Genomic DNA, 20,753 nt, shown 5'->3' with positions numbered 1-20,753 from the left:
CCAGATATGCAGCTACAGCCTCGGGGCCACAGCTGGACCAGAGAGTTGTGGCCCCTCAGTGCCACAAAGTCATTGATATTTCCCACATTCATAAAATAACAATATACATCTCATGCTTCTTTTTTCTTTTGTTCTACATTGGCCTGCACTTTTTGACCAGTTATTCTTCCTCAGTGAAGTCTTCATCTGGATGATGATAAGAGGATTTGACAGTGGAGATGTAATGTGATGTGAGCAAGCTGATCATTTAATGAGGATATTTTAGAGTGTCATTGAACTGTGGGAATTATCTTGTTTGTTTTATATGCATTCTGTGAGCTCCATGTGTTCATATTGTTGAAATGAAAATTAAATAGAAATTAGTTATTAAATATTAATTTGCATTATATATAAGTTTTACATTTAAATTGTTTAATTACTACTTTTCCATCACCGTAACTTGAACATCTTTTTTTTATGATAAGAGCAAATGTATAAAACAGACAACAGATGCAAGATAGAGGTATTTGTGTAACACGCCATAGAATTTTAGCTCCTATACTTGTGCACCGTACACTTTGAGATGTGACATCCTCCAGAGAATGACTTCATCTGACAATCTGCTTTATGGAAGTTTTGGATCCTCTCGCTCGATGTTAAACTCCCACACAGCTGCAGTCCTCGTCCCTTCCCTCAAGAGTAAAGACAGACTGAGATGGAAAAGACTCCTCTTCCACAGTTTCCAGGTCCCACGTCCGTCAAGGTGAGAGAGGCATGAAGAAGAGACAGACTCAAGAGAGGAGGGAAAGAGAGTTTTTAGTTGCAGTGTATTCACAATTGTGCCAACTGCCTGTCAACACTATGTGAAGGATTTGCCTCTCCCTCTCCCGCTGGACGTAACCTACATGTTTTGTCAGTCCCTGTTTCACTGGCACATCCTAATGTCTCATTTAACTCATCTCCCCTCTCCCTCTCTCACTCTCCACAGTGTGTGCTTGTTTGCTTCACTCATAGCTCATCCTGGACTGGAAAAAAAACGTGACCAGAGCCCGTGGCAAAGCAACACAATGACTGCATCTGGAGGTCTCTCCGTATTCTGTAAACAAAACAACATGGTTCTTATTGTGAAAGGATTTTTTTATGGTGAGTGATCTATCACACCTCAGCTTTTATGGATTTGAAATGCTCCAGCAGCTTAGGCTAAAAAGTCTGCCGCATGTCAGGAATTTGGACTCATCTGATTTTTTTTCTTTTCACTCCATGTTTGCTTCTCATTAATAATCTATGATATTGAGAATTTTGTTTTTTTTTTCCTTTATAAAGTTTTTATTCACAGGTGCTGTGACTCATCAGAAGCAAATGTTGGCAAGTAGAGAAGTGTACAGGACCACTTCTCAACCTCTCTAACCTACTAGTCCAGTAAAATGTCTGTAGGAGCAGCTATTAAATGGATAAATAGTGAGAGTGGGTTCCCAAGTGAGTATTGTAATAACACATTAGAGGCAGAGGAGTGAAAAAAAGCCAGCTAACAAACGTCATACTTCACTGTCACCTTATAAGTACACTGATTTCAAGGCAAGAGAATATTAAAACGACCTCTGCGTGACCTTTGTAAAAATTCACATTAGGCGTCCTTAGTGTCAGCCTCACTTACTGCATCCACAGCAGATCAGAGACGAGACTGCTGCAGACAAGGCAATTCCAACATGTTGAAAATACAAGAAGATGATATAGAAAACCTCCTAAAATGAGCACTGCACAAACGTGAACTCTCTATGCCCATACTGCTCCCCTGAGGTTTTGACTCTGGATGCACTTTTGAAAACCAAGAGCCGTTTATCCGTTTCAATCAAAATGCTGTTTACATAGGTGTCTCGCTCCACAGTAAGCCATCAGCACAGGCCACTTGCCAACTGTGTAGCTCGCCAGAACGCACCTCGGATGAAGTGGATAATTGATAGCAGGTCCTAATTTGCGGACAAGATTATTCAAAATCCTTAAATCCCGCACCCTTCTCCACATGGCTGCAACACAGGAATTGAATTAAGGGTTTGTAGCGTATTCAGCTGTCGTTTTTGATTTGCCAGGAGAGGAGCATCAGTACGAGAATAGCTCCAACACACTGCCTTGATGTGAGAGCAGCTCTCTCAGATGTGCTCATTTGGCATTTTCAAGGGGGCATCTTCAACACCACTAAGAAGTCAAAGTGTGTATCAGACAGGTCTTCAGCTCTCAGATAGCATCTTTTTTCTCTTGGCGATGAAGATGCAAATTGCAGTTAAGGAATGACACTGAGTGAAAACAAAAGTAAGATGCACTGCACCGGCTTGTTCAATCATCTGAGAGCCTGTTCAGTATTTCCCATCACATGAGACAGAGCTTCACAGAACACTCTGAGTCATGATCGCCATTGCCATCATCATTATCTCACTTCTAATATGTACTAACAGATTTATGTGACTCATCTTATTGTTCAAGCTTTGAAGCTACAAGACTATCACATGGTCCAAATCCAGATATTACTGAATGCAGACGCTATATTTCTCAGGAATACTGCCATGCATTTTGGTCTCACATACTTTCATGTCTCTTTTTCCCCAATATGATTATGGTTATGTGCTTATTCATTCTAAGTTCCAGCCAGGCAAGGCTTTCACTGCTGAGAAAATAAAAGATGAATTAGGATATGTGTCAGTTCAACACCACAGCCTGAGTCTTTTGTAATGTCCTGGAAGGAAACCAGTCAGAGCGAAAGCTGCACAGCAGAGATGTTGATGCCAAAGTGAAACAAAATTTTTTCATCATTCGTTTTGATTTTATTGTATCATTTTATACATAGAAATAGCCTGTCACCAATCAGTTTGAGAATTGGTTAAGGATGGTTTTTTATTTTTATTTTTATTTTAATTTTTGCAAACGAATTAGGTTCCAACAAGTGGTGCTGCTAATCAAAACTAATTAAAACCAGCATTTTCTGGTCAATTAGTCACTTAGTAAAGCTAACTCTGGGATTTGAGTCAATGGAGAAACATTTATTATTGAGGCAAAATCAAATTTAATCAACATGCTGCATTGCTGACAGCATCAGCAACACATGCAATCCTGTCCCTTGTGTACAGAAGAAAAGGCTTTAAAAGAAATAGCTTACATTTTGAAATGTGACTGACCCCAAGCATGCCCTGTCATGTGGAAGTTTAGCTCTTGAAAGAAAGGGTATCTGTGTGTGTGTGTGTGTGTGTGTGTGTGTGTGTGTGTGTGTGTGCATGTGCAGCAGGTGAGGACTGATCCTAACTGAGCCCCACCCAGAACCTTTCTGTCCACATAAAGGAAGTGCTTATACTACAGAGATGTTGATGTTGAAAGAACTCTTTTTCAAGACAGACAAAAACCCGCTAACAGATGCTTAAACAGTTACAACACATTTATGTTACTCTTCTGTGAAATCCACATGTTTCAGTAGCATTGTAAATGTTTTCAGTGACGAGTTTCAAAAGTTACTAAAAGATTTTTTTATGTTTGGTGCAGTTTTTGAGTAACATATAGGATAAATTTGACATATAAAAGGCTGTTAAAAGGGTATCCTTACTCTTATGTCATCTAAACCTGTAAACCTGATTCATTCTCTGCTGTCCAGACATTTACTACATGCCTGTATGAAAACATTCACAGATTATGTCTTCATCAACTGCTTTAAATTTCTGTTGCATAAATTACAGGCACAATCAGTTCTCACCTCTACGTTTGCAAGTGGAGACTTTAAATTCCTTCAAATCTACTTTTTCTTTATGTTGCTGCTGTTACTGCACAACTGTGGCATTCAGCCTAATGAATCTGCTATCCTGCTCTTCCCCCTACTGTACATTTGTGGGATTTCAGTCTACCAAGATGTATACATTAGCCTATGGCCTGAAGTCATTTGTAAATAGCTTTAATCAGTTGTTTTCATCTGCTTTCAAATGTGCCAAACTTGAAGAGATCCTTAAATAATTTCCTTTTGACTTTGTGTCACAAACTGAAACTATTCTTAGCCTACACACTAAACACAAAATAGCACATTGTGACAACAGCTATCAGTCACTGCTCGCTTGCCTTTGTTGCATGTTTAGGTTTAAGCATTAAGAGTTTAGTGATAACAGACAAACACAGATCCACTTAAAGAAAGGGCCTCAAGATTGGGTAACAAAACCAGGAAGGCCACAAGTGCCCATAAGTGCAACTGATTCTCTATTATTAACTACTATCATGTGTTTTGTAGGCTATTGTTAACTTATTTGTTTGTTTTTTAATTAGCAAACTGAACTGAACTGAATTAATTACTATCATCAGTGAGTTATTGAATGATGATGATGCTTGAGTGAATGATTATGAAAATGTTTTTTTAATAAAGGGACAACTGATTCAGATAAGCAGTTAGAAACAAATTTAGAATAAAATATCTGAGAATATTGTATAAATGTGCAAATTCTCCTTGACAAAGATGCCAACATACAGTTGCGGGGAAAAGTTTGGGCATTTATGGGAATATGTTTTGAGATGGAAATAAGTAAATACAATACGACCCCGGCAGCCATTAAAATTAGCCAGTAAAATGTCTATGCACTGTTGTTTTTTTAATTTATGATCTTTAAAAATAGGGGAAAAAAATAAATTTTAGCAGAAATGCCGGCTTGCTAACACGTTGATTTAGGATGTTTCACCCACTCATTCTGCAGATCAGACACCAAAACTTTTGCATACAACTGTGTGTCATGAAGATAAAGTCAGATAAGCTATCTGCATTTATCAGGCAGATGTGGATCTATAGAACTAGCATCCGTTGGGTGGTAAAGTAAGCAACTACTGTGGCTCCGCCCACCGCCGCTCAAACCGGAAGTTTAGCTGTTGTTGTCACACTGGAAGAAAATGGCTGCAGCTCCGACTTTTTTTCAATGAAGACACTAATATTTCAATTTCATTTCGTTTTCTCGCATCGGAGCCACAGTCGACCGCTATGCAATCTACAAGGCAAGTCCATCCTGTTCGTTGAGATTGACGTCGCTTTGTTGGTTTGTGTCTCAGACGGCGTAACATCGCTAGCGTAGCGGGTAACTCACAGCTTGCCCACTAGGAACGGGCTAGCATGCTAAGGTTAGCCATGTTAGCCTCAACGGTCAGGCATCAACGAGCTTGTTGCTATTCAGCCACTCTCTTGACTGCACTCTCAGTTATCAGAGTTCACTAACCCTAGCTACCCAGCTTTAGCGACGCAAAGACACATAGTGAGTGTATTTACTTCGCACACATATAAGCAAAGGATGAAACAATTTCGCTCGTCAGTCTTCTTAGCTGTTTTTATGTGGCATCTGATTGAGTGCCAGACAGGCTTTTTGGCATCAGCACTGACTTAACAACCCGCCCGCCACTCTTGAGTGTTTCTGTATCTCTGTTTGTGTATCTGTCATCTGCGTTTGTTTGGCCGTGCTGCGTGAAACACGTCTGCTGTGTTGCTGTGCAGGGTGTGAATGGTCACTATAGGAAGGTGACAGTGTGGGGCAGAAAGGACAGCATCGTCTACCGTCACTCGCCTTGCAGCTGGCGGTGGACCACAATGGTAAGTTTCATCTCTTTCAGGTCATCTGTCTCTGCATATCCAGTGGACACACACATTGATGTTTTCTACCAGATAAAATAGTCCACCACAACCCTTCACCAGGTCTTACACAGTTGGTCACTTATCTATTTGGGAATTCCCATTGTGACTGAGCTGATTTTTGTTTTTCACTTATTCCCCTCAGCAACAAGTTTTGGAATATGCATTGGATCGAGCCGAGGTAAAAGCCACTATTTCAGGTTTATATGCTTGTTTACAGAGAAATGAATTGCATGTGCTCACATCTATCTCTGTGCACCATCTAAATGCACTGTCCATGTTAGTCATACACGATTCTGTCCCATCATTCATTAATGCAGTGTATTATCTGTCATTCAGTACATTGTTGAAAGTGCTCGACAACGACCAGCCAAAAGAAGAATTTCATCTGGCGGGAGGAAGAGTTTGTATCAGAAGCTCTATGAGCTGTACATAGAGGAATGTGAGAAAGAGCCAGAGTTAAAGGTTTGTATTATGCAACTTGACTCTCAGTTATGACTAGGTCATTATGGGTATGCATGAAAACCTTGTTTATTCCAATCTGTAGATGATAAATGGAAAAAAAACATGATCGTGTTGATAGAGGTTTCTAAACATCCATGCACATGTTTTAGTTACATGAAAGAGTGTTAATGCAAGAAAAAGGAGGACTTACATATAAGTGATTGAACAATTTTGAACACTGTATTTTCTACAGTCTGTCTTTTCCTTACTCGTTGGTTCAGAACCGAGTTAACTCCTGTTTTGTTTACCATTTATTAACTGCAATAGGCAACTACGTGATCGAGAAGTAATGCAGTCAGATGTGGTAAACTTGGGATTTAATCAACCTACATTTGTAAATTCTATACATAAACAGTAACATTGTAAAATCCACACGTACTAAAGTCTTATAAGAAATCACCCCTGCTTTTTGATAATAATAAAATAATTAGTAAATACCTGTAGTATGCCAGATTTTAAGAAGTGGCAGCGCTTGTCTGTTAAGTTTTTTTGTGAAAAGCCTATTAAACCACTATTTAAGAGCATTAACTCAAAGTAGAAGTGGGTGGAAAGCAGTAACATTTCTCTCTCATAGAGTTGGCATGGATATAACTGAGAGTTTTGTTACTAATATGGCAGATTGGTCTCTTATTTGTGTTTCAAAGAATTTGAGGAGAAATGTGAATCTACTGGAGAAGCTGGTGTCTCAGGAGTCTGTGTCATGTCTGGTGGTCAACCTGTACCCTGGGAATGAAGGCTATTCTCTAATGCTCAGGGGCAAAAATGGATCTGGTGAGAGAAGCCAGTTAAGCAATTACCCAAGTCCATCCAGTTGTTTTTTTTTTTCTCCTTTTCTTTCAGCTCTGTTTACCACAATCATCTCATCTGCAACATTCATATCATGTTCCTCTCTAGATTCTGAAACAATCCGTCTGCCATATGAAGAGGGAGAGCTGCTGGAGTACCTAGATGCCGAGGAGTTGCCTCCTATTCTGGTGGATCTGTTGGAGAAATCACAGGTTTGTATGCGTATGTGCACATATACAGATGACTCTAGATTTAGGTTAAGCTAGCTATGCAGGGTTTCAGTTCTTCTTATCTTATAGTAGTTTCTTATTGATTATTGTATAATAATCTCCCACTTGTTGTCCATTAGTTAGTTGACATCCACAATATGCCTTGTGTCTCAGGTGAACATCTTCCACTGTGGCTGCGTAATAGTAGAGGTGAGAGACTACAGGCAGTCTGGAAATACCAAGATGCCAACCTACCAGAGCAGACACGTCCTGCTGCGTCCAACCATGCAGGTAAACCAGCAGAACACGTGAAAAACAAAATACAGTTTGAGCAATCGTAAGATTTTTACATCGATTGAATGAAAAAGTATTGACCTACAGTTGACGTTTTAACATAAAATTTGCCTTGTAGACTCTGATCTGTGATGTCCACGCCATGACGAGTGACCATCACAAGTGGACACAGGTAAAGTTTGGTATTTACCATCTTAGTGAAAAACGCAAGACTAAATCTGACACTTCACTATCTTGATTTGTCCCTTTTCTGTCCCATTAATTCACCCACATCCTCATTTAACACAACCCAAACACCTGTATTTTACAGAGCACTGTATTTTTTCCTGCAAATTCAAATTATATTGAATGTTTAAGTTAGAAATATTTTTTATTCAAGTAAAATGCATCTACAATGCCTTAGCTAACGCATATATTCTTGATCACAACAGTAGCAGTCCTGCCTTGTGTGTCTTGAGTCATTTTAGCATCAGCACATTACGCAGGTGTTTTTTTGTAGCTGTTTTTATAGTCTGTTTTTCTTTTCTTTTTCTTTTTTTTAGGATGATAAATTACAGCTGGAGAGTCAGTTGATTTTGGCCACAGCTGAACCTCTGTGCCTGGACCCTTCCATCTCTGTCACCTGCACAGCCAACCGCCTGCTCTACAACAAACAGAAAATGAACACTCGCTCCATGAAACGGTACAGAACACACTCACGCACTCACAACAAAAGAATGCACGTTTCTGAATGTTTTTTTAAATGGAAGACATGAAAATTGAAAGCACTGTGATTGCAAAAAAGAAAATGTCAATGAATGAAGCAAAAGCCTTGAAAAGCATTTGAAGAGGCATACTTCTTGCTTGTTTGTACTGCAGGTGTTTCAAGAGGCACTCTCGAGCTGCACTGAACAGGCAGCAGGAACTGTCCCATCTGCCCATGCCACCGCAGCTTCGACTCTACGACTACCTACAGAGGAGGAAGGAGAGGAAACCTGCTCCCGTCATAGACCTGAAGATCTCCAAGATCGGAAACGTAAGTAGACAAACTACCTGCAATATGACAAACATATCTACACTGGGTACATACTCGGATATGATGAGGTTGGCTGAGGTTTTTTTTCCCATTTCTGGTAGACCTTCTCCTGCATGATAAAAGATGTTGTCAACCCACCTGTATATTTAAATAAAACTTGGAAGGAAATGTTTCTTCAGCCATGTTTAAATGTATTCTAATTCCCCCAAGGGAGTCACTGGTGAACACAAGCTGGTGTTTCAGCACTACTACAGTATAGATCAGTGTATGTTGTCGTAGCGCACTCTCACTTGTTTTTGCTCATGCCCCTTTTTGTTTTTGTCTGATCTCGTCCTGGCCTCTTGGCTTTCATCACTCGCAGTGTGTTGACATGTGGAAGCAGAGCAACTGCCAACTAACTGTACCGAAGGAAATTGATGTGAGTAGCTCAGCGTTTTTTTTTTTTTTTTTTTTTTTTTTAACACTGTCACTTAAGCATTTGAACCAACACCACTTAAAACCCACTCAGCTCACAGTCTGACAGTTAAGATGTGGGGCATACCGAACCCTGATTTGTTTTTGTGTTTTGCTCCAGGTGGAAAAGTACGCCGTGGTGGAGAAATCCCTGCAATTGGAGGACTCTCAGCCCACCACTGTGATCTGGCCTGCTGAGGTAAGTGTGACAACGGCAGCATTAATATTCTCTGAGGGTAGAGATCAATGATGGCTGCTTGCTGTCAGAAAATAAGCAGGGGGTGTGTGCGTGCAACCTGTAATGCTCTACTCCCTAAATTGACTTTGCTGACCCACTACACTCTGCAAAATTACCACAGCCTGTGTTCACACAAATGTATGAACACAGAAACGATATCTTCTAAAAGGCTGTACGGCCTTAAACGGATTCCTTTTCGATGATAAGTCATGAATACCGTTCAACTCGACCACAGAAGTGCAGTAAATGTGGAACATTTCTGAATTTCACACGTGCTTCTGCTATTATGGAAAAGTAGACCACACTGGACTGCAGTCAGAGCGTGTCGGGGGCATTGCTTCTGTCCATAAATGGTGCTGGACTCTTTTTCACATCATTTGAAAATACCTCATCTCTTATGAAAGTCAGTGAAGCGAGGGGTGATATATTCTCAGTTCTCGGCCCTGAAACAGGTGGTGCGAGGCACAGTGCAGGTCATGAGGCGAGGCTAATTTGCTAATGTGAACATTAATGTTTGTGACAACATAACAAAAAATAGTCCACCTTTGTTTTTGCGGTTGGAATTTACCCGTGCCATTTTATCTTGCGCGTCATACAAACCTTTTTTTCATTAAATTGCATTCGTTTACACAGGAAGTTGTAGACGACTACACGCTTGAGTGTGAGGTGGGGGGCCAAGCGCAGAGGACCAAGGTGTCTATCTTCCAGTCGATGGGCGATCCACTGGTGTATGGGAAGATCTACTGTGCTAAAGAACCCAAAGCAGAGGAGGACAGCACAGACTTAAAGCTCATACATCCCCCGTAAGCACAAGTCTGCGAGACAAATTCAGTATACACGAGTGAATTTGAAATGCCGCTCATCTTCATCTCTTTTGTTTCATTCGCAGCTTCCTCATAGGCTCGAAGACAGACGCAGACCGGTGAGTCACCGTGTTTTCTTTTGTTGAGAAGCTAATCCTGTCAGATACAGTTTCCAGAGATATACTGTCAGAGAGCATGGTATAAAATTTAGCATAATGTCTGTTTCATAGGTTTCTTACTCAGTACAAAGGGGTGTATGAGAGGGATATGAAGTGTGTCGTCAAGATGACCCATAACTCAGTCAACGTGGGACAGGGGCCTCCCTCCCCCAGCAAAGATGAGGTAAATACTTTCTCACTTGGATGTAGGAAATGTTCAAGGTTGCTTGGGGTTTGTAACTCAAACAGAAAGTTACTGTTGTGTTACTTTTTGTGATTCACTGTGGCTGACGAGCTGGTTTGAATGTCATCTGCAGGGTGATGGTATTTCTCCACTGGTCCAGACGTCTGTTTTGGGGAAAGGGGTTAAGCACAGACCCCCTCCCATCAAACTGCCTTCAGGATCAGGCAGCAGCTCCTCAGGTACAAATGCTACTGCTAAATTGCTCTGCAAACATGTTGTGACCGTACATGCCTCCTGGGAGCAGTGTGGTAGAGAACGGATACAGGGATAAATCGCCTCATTCGTGAGAAGAATCTCCTCCTGTTGCTATCTGGTGTCCTCCTGTCACCACAAGACTATTAAGCTCTTAAATATGAAGTTACAAGAGTTTAACCAGATCTATTTTATGCTCTCTGTTTATGAAAAATAGTGCAGTAAATATGTCAACTCTTCTTTTTTCCATCAGGTAATCCATATAGTTCACAAACCACCAGTGGTCTACTCAAGTGTCCTACGCCCCCTCCAGCCAAAAGCCAGTCTCTGAACAGGAAGCACTCCATGGAGCTGGGCCAGGTGGGCCTGCTGTCGCCCGCCTCCCTCTCCCCTATGGGCTCCACACAGAGTGAGTACAGCCGACTGTGACTAACCGTTGGGCTGCTTGCTTTCATCAGGCACAGCCACAGTTGTGAGAGCAAGTTGTATTGGAATGTCAGATCTGGATGAAGAAACAGTGAAACATGTCCTTGACAAGGGTCCAGGTCTTAAGAAATATGGGAGCATGAAACTACAGGGACGGATCTGGAACTTGACAAGCTCACAGAAAATTGCATCATCACCAGCCCTTGTTTCTGGTTTGTTATGTATTTAACTAAAGCCAGCTGGCACACACATTGTCAGAAAAATGGATGAAGTTTTGACAAGATGAGAGCCTCAGAAGTTATACTTAACTTTTTAGCTGTTATTAAGGAAAAGATCCATTTCCATTTAGCAAAGTAGCAACTGTCCTAAATTTGCAGTGCAAAAAAAAAAAAGATTAATCACTGAAGCAACAGAATGAGTCTAGAGTTTGTTTTTTTTTAACTAAACTTTTGCTTATAAAACGTTACAGATATCACCTGCTGAAAAGTAGCAAACCTCCCTGTCTTCATAATTGTTTTGTTTTTGTTTTAACCCATTTATCTCTCTTTAAGGATCTGGAACCCCCAAGCCATCCACCCCCACACCCACCAACACGCCGTGCTCCACCCCGCACCCCACCGACTCCCTCGCTGCTCCTCTCTCGGTGACCCCTACCCCTTCAGATCCTCCCATGGTTCAGAGCCAGTCGCAGCCCGCCCTCCTCACGCCTTTCCCCCAGCAGCAACTGGCTCTAAGCCAGCCGCTGCCCGTCATGACCATTCCCCTGCCCACCATGGGTACGTCCATCACCACAGGAACCACGTCATCGCAGGTCATGGCCAACGCTGCAGGGCTGAATTTCATCAATGTAGTCAGCTCAGTCTGGTAAGACATAAAATAAAAGTCTCTGGTGCTATACTGCCACTTGCTGTTCACTGTCACACTTCATGACGATCCTGTGCTGTTTTTGTAGCAGTCCTCAGACCTTGATGAGTGGCTCCAACCCCATGCTGGGTCCAGGCCTTAATCTGAGTGGAATCCTGCCACCTGGAGGGCTGATGCCCACCATGCAGTCCGCGGCACAGACTGGTAAGAGTGAGATTTCAGTGCCGTGTCCCCTCTTGTGCTACCAAAATGATTTATGAGCAGTCAGTCTCCATGTGACCTGCAGATAAACATGCTACAGGGTAGCAGTGTGGTGCTCTGAGCATGGAGACTAACCTTTTAAATGAACCTCTCGTGTTCTTTTGCATCCAGCCTTCTGACATGACCTTGAGCATAACAGGGAATTCCAGCTGCAGGGACCACTGACCTCTGACCTCACATTAGAGGGCAGAACAGTAGGATGCCATTTTACCAAACAGGTTCCTACTGCACAATCAGCAATTTGCATTTGATCAGGAAGATAAGAGGATTAACTGTATTGCTCAAGGACATTTTGAGAGGGTTGGACACACACTGGCTGCTCCAGGAATCAACAAGTGACTCTATACTTAAAAGGGTTGTTTTTCCTCTTTTAGCTCCGTGTTACATGCAATGCGTCACAAGGCTTCACAGGCCTACAGTAACAAAAGTTTCCGAACCAGGAAAAACTGAAAAGGTCTGATTATATAAAGGTAAAAGGGCCAATTCAAATTCACCATCTTTGACTGGTGTGCAACTGAGTCCTAGGTGTAAAAAGATGCTTATAGAAAATGAACAGAAAGTTGTTGTGAATGGAAACACGAGCTGTACAATGCACCGCAACAGTGTGTTCATATAGCAAAGAAAATTCCTCTGTTTGTGTTATTCTGTGTGGTGAGTGTAACTCTTGATTTGTTGCTGCAGGGAGTCATTTTGGCCTGAACAGCAGTACTGGGTTGAGACCACTGAACCTACTGCAGGTATGGCTCTTGCACCACTGTTAGTTGCATGCACTGGCTATTTGTTTGGCACCTGGAATAGTGGAGAGCTGTTTGTGAATCACCTGCACGGCTTAATTTCCTCACACGTCCCTTTTCCCTGCAGCCACACTGCACATCATGTCATGAAGTGAACACTTTTCATCAAGTTGCTCGAGTGTCTTTTGTATGTGGTGCCCCTGGATTGATTAGTGCCACCCTCTAACTTTTGAGATGGAAAGCAAATTAGCCATCGCTGGGGGAGGTCAAAGGATAGTGCAGAAGAAGTGTAGGGATAATGAACACAGGCAGAGTTTGTTTCAGGATCATTGCTTGCATTATCCCCTCTATAACCCTTTATATTGTTGATATTGTGATAGCAGTGATGGTCTAGTTACCCTGTGTTGTTTGATTGCTTTGTTAATTCTCCCACTTTCCCCTGCTCTTGTCCCTTTTTGCTTACATGTGCATCATTCCTTCCCCTCTGCCTCTCCATCTCCAACCCTTCAATCCTTTCCCCTGACCTCCCTGTCTGTCACTCCCCTACTTTTTGTCCGTTGGTGTCTGTGTGTGTGTGTGTGTATGTGTCTGTGTGTGTGTGGTTGTGTCTTTTTGTGTTTTACATTCCCAGCTCCCCACTGGTCCTCTCATCTTTAACTCTCTGCAGCAGCAACAGCTGTCTCAGTTCTCCCCACAGCAGAGTCAGTCGGCCACCTCCAGTCCTCAACAGCAGGGCGAGACGGTGAGACACACGTCTGCATGTAAAACGCACACAAGCACATACAGCCAACAGAATGCATGTTAGGGAAGTGATAAAAGAGCCAATGACCACTCTGGGTTGTATGTCAGAGTTGCTAGAAAGAAGCCAGAACTCCGAAAGGAAGCTACGCCTAAAAAGGTTGGGGCAAAGATCTCTGGTCCGACCAAAGTGTGCTGACATATATGGCAAAGAATTTGAAAATGCTCAAGTGACCCAGCTGAAGCCCAGACTTGATAATGGAAAATCTATGAAACTGGTTCATGACAGCTGACAAGAAGCTCTGAGTCATACAAGAGCAAGTTTGAACAAATCTGCATGGAATAATGGGAGAAAAGCCCAGAATCCAACAGCGCCAAGCTGATACTGAAGTGTTCCAGCAGGCGCTGTAGGAGAAGCTGTAACTGCTGCCAAAACACCTCATAACAATCTAATGGCCAGACCCTCACTGTGCTGGGCTCACATATGAGAACTAGTAAAATTATCTTCATCTTTCAAAGGACCAGTGTGTGGGTCTTAGTGGCATCTAGCGGTGAGGATGCAAGTTGCAACCAACTGAATCCCCCTGGTTCTTTTAAACCACTTTTTAAAACTTAGTTTTGATTTGATGTTCCTTTGAACAGTGTTTCAACAGTGTCTGGCTTTGTAACTGTGTGTGATGGCCTCACTGTTTTGTGCTACCTTTGACTTTCTCTGCAGGGTGATCAGGGGTCAGATCAAAGTATAGGAAACCAGCAAACCGCGGTCATCAACCTTGGAGTCGGAGGGTTCATGTCTCCACAGGCAGCAGGTATGAAACCCCCACCCCCCAATCACGCATGCAGACACACACACACGAACACACACATACACACAAATATACACTAAACCCACACAGATTTCTCTGAAACATTTCTGTTCGTTCAGTCCCTCCATCTGTTTCAAACTAGATTGACACCATACCACTAACTAGTACTAATAAGATAAGGTTTTACTAATGTATTCATCATTGTAATTACTGTACATTAGGACTCATAGTCTGTAACTAAACATGATCATTTTACTGAAGTCAGCCATTGTTCCTCTCAGTGGAGCATATAACAACTGACAGGAGAGACTCAACTTCCCCTTCTTCTCTGCTACATTTTCTTTTTTCTCTGTTGTTTTTATTTTTTTTGCCCCCACCCTTATGTCTTTCCCTCTTGCACTGTCCCGTCCTCCTCCTCCTCCACTTGTCTGGCTCACCCCCTATATGCTATTTGCCCATAATCCACACTTAAAAATCTATGTGGACATGGTAATTTCCCTGTGCTACTGGCCCCCCCCCGCGATGTTCCTTCTTTTTGTCTTTTTCTTCCATTTCACCTCTTTCCTATATGGATCACTGACACCATGCCCCCCTACCCTGCATCCTCCTCCCCATCCTCATCGTTGTTTCCCTTTTGTACGTGCATTTTCTCTCTTCATACTTTCCTCCGTCGCTTTGCTTCTCTCCCTCTTGCCGTCACATCCCTTCCCCCTGGGGCTTCCTCTCTCCCTCCTCCCCCCCTTAGTGCTGTCCCAGTTGGGCTGTGGGCTGGACGGGTCTGGGCCCCCACTGCCTTCTCCAAGGCTTCAGCAGCAGCACCAGCCACAGATCCAAGTAATACAGCAACTTTAACATCTGTATACACATATACATTTTTTTTTTTTGTAGGACCCAAACACTGAGTCTAGATTCACCAGCACTCTCCATGCCTTCATTTAGCAGGCAGGTGTATGTTGTGCTCCATTATAAACTGTCAGGGAATCAGGTAAATTTACTTTGTGTTGTGTATTCAAGTCTAAAAAAAAAAAAGACAATGATTTCTTTATCTTTCTTTACCTACGAATTTGATATTTCATCAGACCTGGGTCAAATTTGAATGGATTTTATTTTTTTCTTAAACATTTTCTTAAATTTGCTTTTTATATATAGTAAATTAAAATGTAAATAATTATTCAGAATATATTCAATATATTCTTAATAATGTGTTTTTATTTATTTACTTCTAATGAACAGTTGTAATGAAAACTGTATCACCCCAGGTCTGATTTTCATCACTTGCCTTGTGGAATAATTTATTTTCTTTGTTGTAGATCAACACCATTCACTCCATCTTGTGTTGTATGTTTGGTTAATATGTTGTTTGACTAAGACGACAGCAGTGCCAGTATTTAAAGCAACCCGCACACCAGAGCTTGTGGCACTTCCCATGGCAGCAACTAACAGCGTGTCGAAGTGGGAGGCATGTTCTTACAAAGCTTTAGAAACAGGATCTGTTGAAATGTTGCTGACTGTATCACGACAGATTAGAGATGTTTAAGCATGAAGTGTTAAGGTGTTACGGACCTTTTTTTTTTTTTTTTTTTTGCCCAGTTGAAGTTGCTGACTTACTCTGAGCAGAAAGCACGGTTGCTAAGCTGCATGTCTGTCGTTGCCAGGATCACAGCCAATAATTTGTGTCTCCAGAACGCCACTGGTGCTGCTTGACTGTATCCTGCCTCACTCCCCAACACACCCTGCCCTGCCCCCAAATCTGTATCTCCTCCTCTTCCTCCTCCTCCCACCCCTCTGCAACCCATTAACCACTCTTCTGTGTTTCTCTTCACACTCCTCTTGAATGTTGTACCAGGCTTCAATTCAGCTTCACTAATCAATGCCACTTAATATAGATGTCTATGACACTATCTAAGATTCCAGTTACAGTGAGGGAGTCTGCTCAACAGCGATGCCAGTGAATGTTTCTTTTAACCGCGCTGCAGGTGCTTACACATACGTTAGACCTACTGACAGAAACGTGCATTGTGATGCTTGTAGTAAGCTAACATCCTGAAATTGCCTCTCATATTGTTTCTGTATCATCTTTCTCTCCGCACTGGACAGTTGCAATTCTTGCAGCACCAAATGCAGCAGCAGCAAATGGCTATGGGAGCAGCAGCTCCTCAGGGGGGAGCACCACGGCAACATACCGCCAGCCAACCAAGAAGTAAGAGGAAGAGGAGCACGCCACAGCCCCTCCCAAAGTCATGACAGACTAAAATCACACTAAACCCCACCCCACCCCCAGCTACACAAGGACGTGAATGATCCATACTGTGCTCTTTGTCTGCCTCACTGTGGAGACTGCAGACAAAAAAAAGACTTTTTTTTTTTTTTTTTTTTTGCCGTTTCTGTTTGTCTTTTTCTAGCTGACAAATTTGTATGTAATGGTTGTCAGAGGTTTTGGAGAACCAAAACTGTGTCCACCATAGAGGATGGGGCTTTTAGAACAGGGAGCCCTACGCTTTAAGAACCTTAGTGATATTTTTTTGAGATGAAACAGAAAAAGATGGTTCTTGTAGGTATTGGGCTTCCACGATAACAGATCGCCCCTTCAGGAAGATTTGTTTTTTTGTTTTCTATGGAGACCCCCGTGGACTGAGAGGATCATGAATGCACATTCTCAGAGGATTCCTCATGAGCCTTCCTGATCCTCGTGCCTCTGCTTGGTTGACCCCCGGTAGAAACTGCCCTTTAAGCACAGATCCCAGCTGAGCTTATTGACACCAAATCCTCCATATAACCATTACATGTGAAAATGCAAATCTGATCTTGGCTTAGTGCCTGGGGGCAGCTCTCTACCTCTCAGTCTGTTGGAAGTCTTTCTTCTGTTAGCAATCCCGGCACAGGGCTCAACCGAGGACTCAAGATCAACATGCAAGACGGTGTACCTGCTTTTGTACAGCACATTTTGAAAAGGCATTTCCTTTTAATTAGTTCAGGAGCCATGGGCGTATTCTTACAAGACATCATCTGAGCGTGTGTGTGTGTGAGACGTTTCTGGACACTGAGAAATAATTTTTTAAGCAGTCTTTGTCAGCAGTTTTATTGTTATTAAAAAAAAAAGAATATATATTGACAGTGGAAAATACAGCTTTTAGATAAAAAGCATTGTCTGCGGCTCCTTATTGTGCTGTCTTCACACTGTGTATGACTTTGTCGATGAGTTTGTGGATCTCTCTCTGTCGCACTGTTGCTCGGTTTATACACTCCTGCAGCTTCTCTCCCGTCAGGGACGACCCACCTGAGCCAGAGGGGAAGACTGTTAGCAACAACGTTTTTTTCTTTCCATTCAACCTCATAGAACAGTCGGTATGATTTGTTTTAATGCCTGCAAACTGCAGGAGCTCCGTTTACACACTTGTTTGGCAGGTTTACAGTTGCAACTGGGACGCAGTCCTCATTCTTCAAGAGAGAGGACTTAACATTGGAGCAGTGTAGGTAGACTGTCTGACTGACTTTACTAACTGCACAAAATTCCAAGCTAGGTTTGTGCAAAATATGATACCAGCATAAACATAAACAGATAATGACTAAATTCTTTAGTGTGGGATTTTAATTTGCCATTTGCTTCATACAATTCTTTATTTAAAAAAAAAAAAAAAGGTTTTCAATACATTTAATATTTTTAAATTCATACTGATTATTGAAAATGGAGAGTAAATGCTACTCAACTTAACTTAGGCCTCTTAACCTCTGATTTAGTTGTTTATTTTTTAACTTTTGACTAAAAACATTACTAAATTGCACAGTATATCCCAGGATAAAATAATTTTATAGTTTAAATGTAACCTTTGTATTCTTAGATCAGCTTTTCCAGCCCTGCATATTTGACAGTGGGGCGTTCCTAATGAGTTTTCCTTTTTGTAATCAATAACAAATGGGATATGCAACACAGGGAGAGGCAGGTCTCTACAGACTTTTGTCTGACCTGGTTTGTGCAGAGAGCAGAGTCGATCTTCCTCATCCGTCACCACAGTGAGGTCAGCGGTCGCCAGACTCTCCTCCTCGGACGTGGGGTCTACGATCAGTATGGAGCTGCGCAGAGAGCAGGGGAGGATCACACTTGTGAACACTGAAGGTAGTTTTTATTCTGGCTAGACAAACCGAAAATCGTCCACTTACTCATCGAAGATACAAAAAGAGGTAGCGACTGGATGTTTGTGAATATGCAGCCCGTGTCTCTTTTCTAAATTCAGCTCTGGTGAACATGTTTCTTTGTTGATGGTGATCTCCGGGAGTTGTGCTGTGGAGAACAGGGAAGATGTGAAGTTATCATACTCATGAAGAGCAGCTTATAAACCAGATAGATCCTATGTGGCTCTATCCTATGTATAAGGCCGTAAAGAATTAGTTCACTTAAAGTGGGAGGATGAGCCTGAGTATGTGCTGCAAGGTACAGCATGGACACTTAATGTCAGGCACAGATCACTGATTGTGCAAGAATGACTATATATACAGTTAAAAACAAATTGTTTTTTTCATTTCAGCTACAGTAGCAGCACAGCACATACTGTTCTTCAGAGCGGCCAACAGGGCAACAATACAAGCATCCAACACATTCCCATCGTAGTCCAGACACATCATGTCGCAGTAGAGCACCCAGCAGAGCTGCAACCAGAATCAGCACAATCAGAACCAATGATCTCGACATATACAACGGTATAACAGGCACCAGTGTATGTGCGTCAATCTGCGTTTACCTTTCCTCTGTCAATGCACAAGTCCTCTGTTTGTATCACTTCAGAGCTGCAAAACCCATATGACAAAACTTAGTGAGAGTATTGGCAGGCATGAAGAGAATTAACACACACCTGATAAAAACGTAAGAAATGTGTATTAAAATCTGCTGCACCTTTCGATTACATCAGCGATAAACTGGCTGGCAGCCTGGGCCTGTTCTCCAGGCGGGCCCGGTCGAAACCGAGACGAACACAGAGGCGGCAGGTCCACGTTGGGAACTAACAAGGACGGGGAGAGAAATGGAGTCAAGACAGTTAAGACATAGTTAACTGACATATAACAGATTTTATAATAATATTAATAGTCTCATCTACTCAAGCTGTGTTGCACATAAGCTGAGAATTCCAGGAAATGTCAATTATGTGATTTTTTTTAATATAGTCATAAAACAAGACTTGTAGAGCTGACAAAACACCTTATAAATTGCCAACTATAAACATCTCAAAGAAAACAACTGGCAATTTGACAGTGAAACATGCAATTATGTCACAAGTATGTCATAATTAAATTGACTAAATTTATGATATTTTAATTATGTAAAGTTATATAACATAATATTAGGAACAAAAGGAGGAGAAAATAAATCCATATCCACCTGGTGTACACTGCCTTGATTCAGCACTTACCGATGTAACCTTTACCAGGTGCTTCAACTGTAGGGTTTGCCAACTCCTGCACACAAAGAAACACAAGAAAGGAGTAAACATATATTTATATCCAAAACCATTTAAATAAGACTTTTAGCTAATGTGTTCATGATTATTTACCGCTTTGATCCCACAGATGACGGTGGTGTTTCCAACCTTCACCAGGGCTGAGCCGTCTGCTGTGGATATGGACCCTGAACAGAAAGAAAATTATCCCATACAGACTTGGAAAAAATATATATATGATGCTTTGTGTGGATAAGACTCAGCGCTGTGTCTCACCTATGTTTAGCGTTGTGGTTCTGAATTCTGACAGCTCCCGTCCATCAGGCCGGCAGTTCTCTTTCTAAAAAGGGAAGTTTTGGATGTTATGTGTCTGCTGGCACTGACATTAATAATAAATAGAAATGTGTAACCATTCACTCAGAGGGACAAGCTGAACGTCAGCTATGGACTGAATGTGTGTTTTTACTCTCACTAACCAGGAAACTCCTGTGGTACTCCAGAGGCTCAGCAGTCCTGGAGTGAACAAGGAGAAGGAGGTTGTTGGTTTACAGAAAGTGAAAACATCACTAACATTTATCTTTAATGACAGATCCGCTCATTCGCCTGTAATTCAGAGCTCGCTTAGATGACGGGTAAATCCTGTTATCAGATCAATGCCACCAGGACTGGCTGGTTATTGCTTATTTATCGTGTATTAACTAACTATTCACCAGTCAGATCAATTATATCGTAATAAATATATTCACTACAGCACATCGGCGGAACAGGATTCACATGCAGATTTTTATTTTTCTGACAGCAGTCAACGATCACTTCTAATAATAAATTAGTTTTATAACTGAGATTACAACACATTAAAAGTATTATTTTAAATGTAATAACTGCAATCTGTTCAAACTTACTTGAAACCAGCCGCCATGATGTTTTGATTAACCACGTGGGTTTGGTGTCCACACTACGGTAGCCGGTAGGAGGAAGTACAAGTAGAAAT

The 20,753-nt window shown here is 41.8% G+C and overlaps 2 protein-coding genes across 3 annotated transcripts; one reads left to right on the top strand and one right to left on the bottom strand.

Annotated features, from left to right (window-relative positions):
* The first annotated feature begins 4,851 nt into the window (after window positions 1-4,851).
* supt20h (SPT20 homolog, SAGA complex component) lies at window positions 4,852-17,435 on the top strand. 2 transcript variants are annotated; one of them, XM_087176720.1, is made up of 24 exons: window positions 4,852-4,983; window positions 5,474-5,569; window positions 5,754-5,789; window positions 5,948-6,073; window positions 6,757-6,883; window positions 7,007-7,110; window positions 7,282-7,398; window positions 7,520-7,573; window positions 7,944-8,083; window positions 8,260-8,416; window positions 8,778-8,834; window positions 8,991-9,068; window positions 9,741-9,910; window positions 9,997-10,029; window positions 10,141-10,252; window positions 10,386-10,491; window positions 10,758-10,913; window positions 11,482-11,794; window positions 11,883-11,998; window positions 12,737-12,792; window positions 13,421-13,531; window positions 14,246-14,336; window positions 15,079-15,167; window positions 16,431-17,435. In XM_087176720.1, the coding sequence occupies exons 2-24, from the start codon at window positions 5,567-5,569 to the stop codon at window positions 16,575-16,577; spliced, it is 2,499 nt and encodes an 832-aa protein (XP_087032846.1). In that variant the 5' UTR covers window positions 4,852-4,983; window positions 5,474-5,566; the 3' UTR covers window positions 16,578-17,435. The 2 variants fall into 2 exon arrangements, with proteins under 2 accessions (XP_087032846.1, XP_087032847.1); XM_087176721.1 differs by lacking the exon at window positions 15,079-15,167.
* On the bottom strand, window positions 17,397-20,742 carry exosc8 (exosome component 8). The gene is made up of 11 exons (XM_023416582.2): window positions 20,665-20,742; window positions 20,239-20,275; window positions 20,039-20,102; window positions 19,877-19,950; window positions 19,736-19,781; window positions 19,222-19,327; window positions 19,070-19,115; window positions 18,881-18,977; window positions 18,492-18,612; window positions 18,298-18,404; window positions 17,397-17,610 (listed from the first exon to the last, which is right to left on the bottom strand). Exons 1-11 carry the CDS (start codon window positions 20,679-20,681, stop codon window positions 17,492-17,494), a joined length of 834 nt encoding a protein of 277 aa, XP_023272350.1. The 5' UTR covers window positions 20,682-20,742; the 3' UTR covers window positions 17,397-17,491.
* Window positions 20,743-20,753: the final 11 nt, after the last annotated feature.

Source organism: Seriola lalandi, unplaced genomic scaffold, assembly GCF_002814215.2.
Source record: "Seriola lalandi dorsalis isolate HSWRI2012SDOR001 ecotype SW California unplaced genomic scaffold, Sedor1 jcf7180002054567, whole genome shotgun sequence".
Taxonomy (NCBI): Eukaryota; Metazoa; Chordata; class Actinopteri; order Carangiformes; family Carangidae; genus Seriola; species Seriola lalandi.
Note: the sequence above shows the minus strand (reverse complement) of the source record. Positions and strands in the feature narration are given on the sequence as shown.

Bases quoted from the DNA above. Each gene is read 5' to 3' on its own strand.
- supt20h (XM_087176720.1), top strand. The intron at 11,999-12,736 runs GTAAGAGTGAGA...TTGTTGCTGCAG, and splicing joins GCAGTCCGCGGCACAGACTG to GGAGTCATTTTGGCCTGAAC. The intron at 15,168-16,430 runs GTAATACAGCAA...CGCACTGGACAG, and splicing joins AGCACCAGCCACAGATCCAA to TTGCAATTCTTGCAGCACCA.
- exosc8 (XM_023416582.2), bottom strand. The intron at 19,951-20,038 runs GTGAGACACAGC...CTTTCTGTTCAG, and splicing joins AACCACAACGCTAAACATAG to GGTCCATATCCACAGCAGAC. The intron at 19,782-19,876 runs GTAAATAATCAT...CTTTGTGTGCAG, and splicing joins TCATCTGTGGGATCAAAGCG to GAGTTGGCAAACCCTACAGT.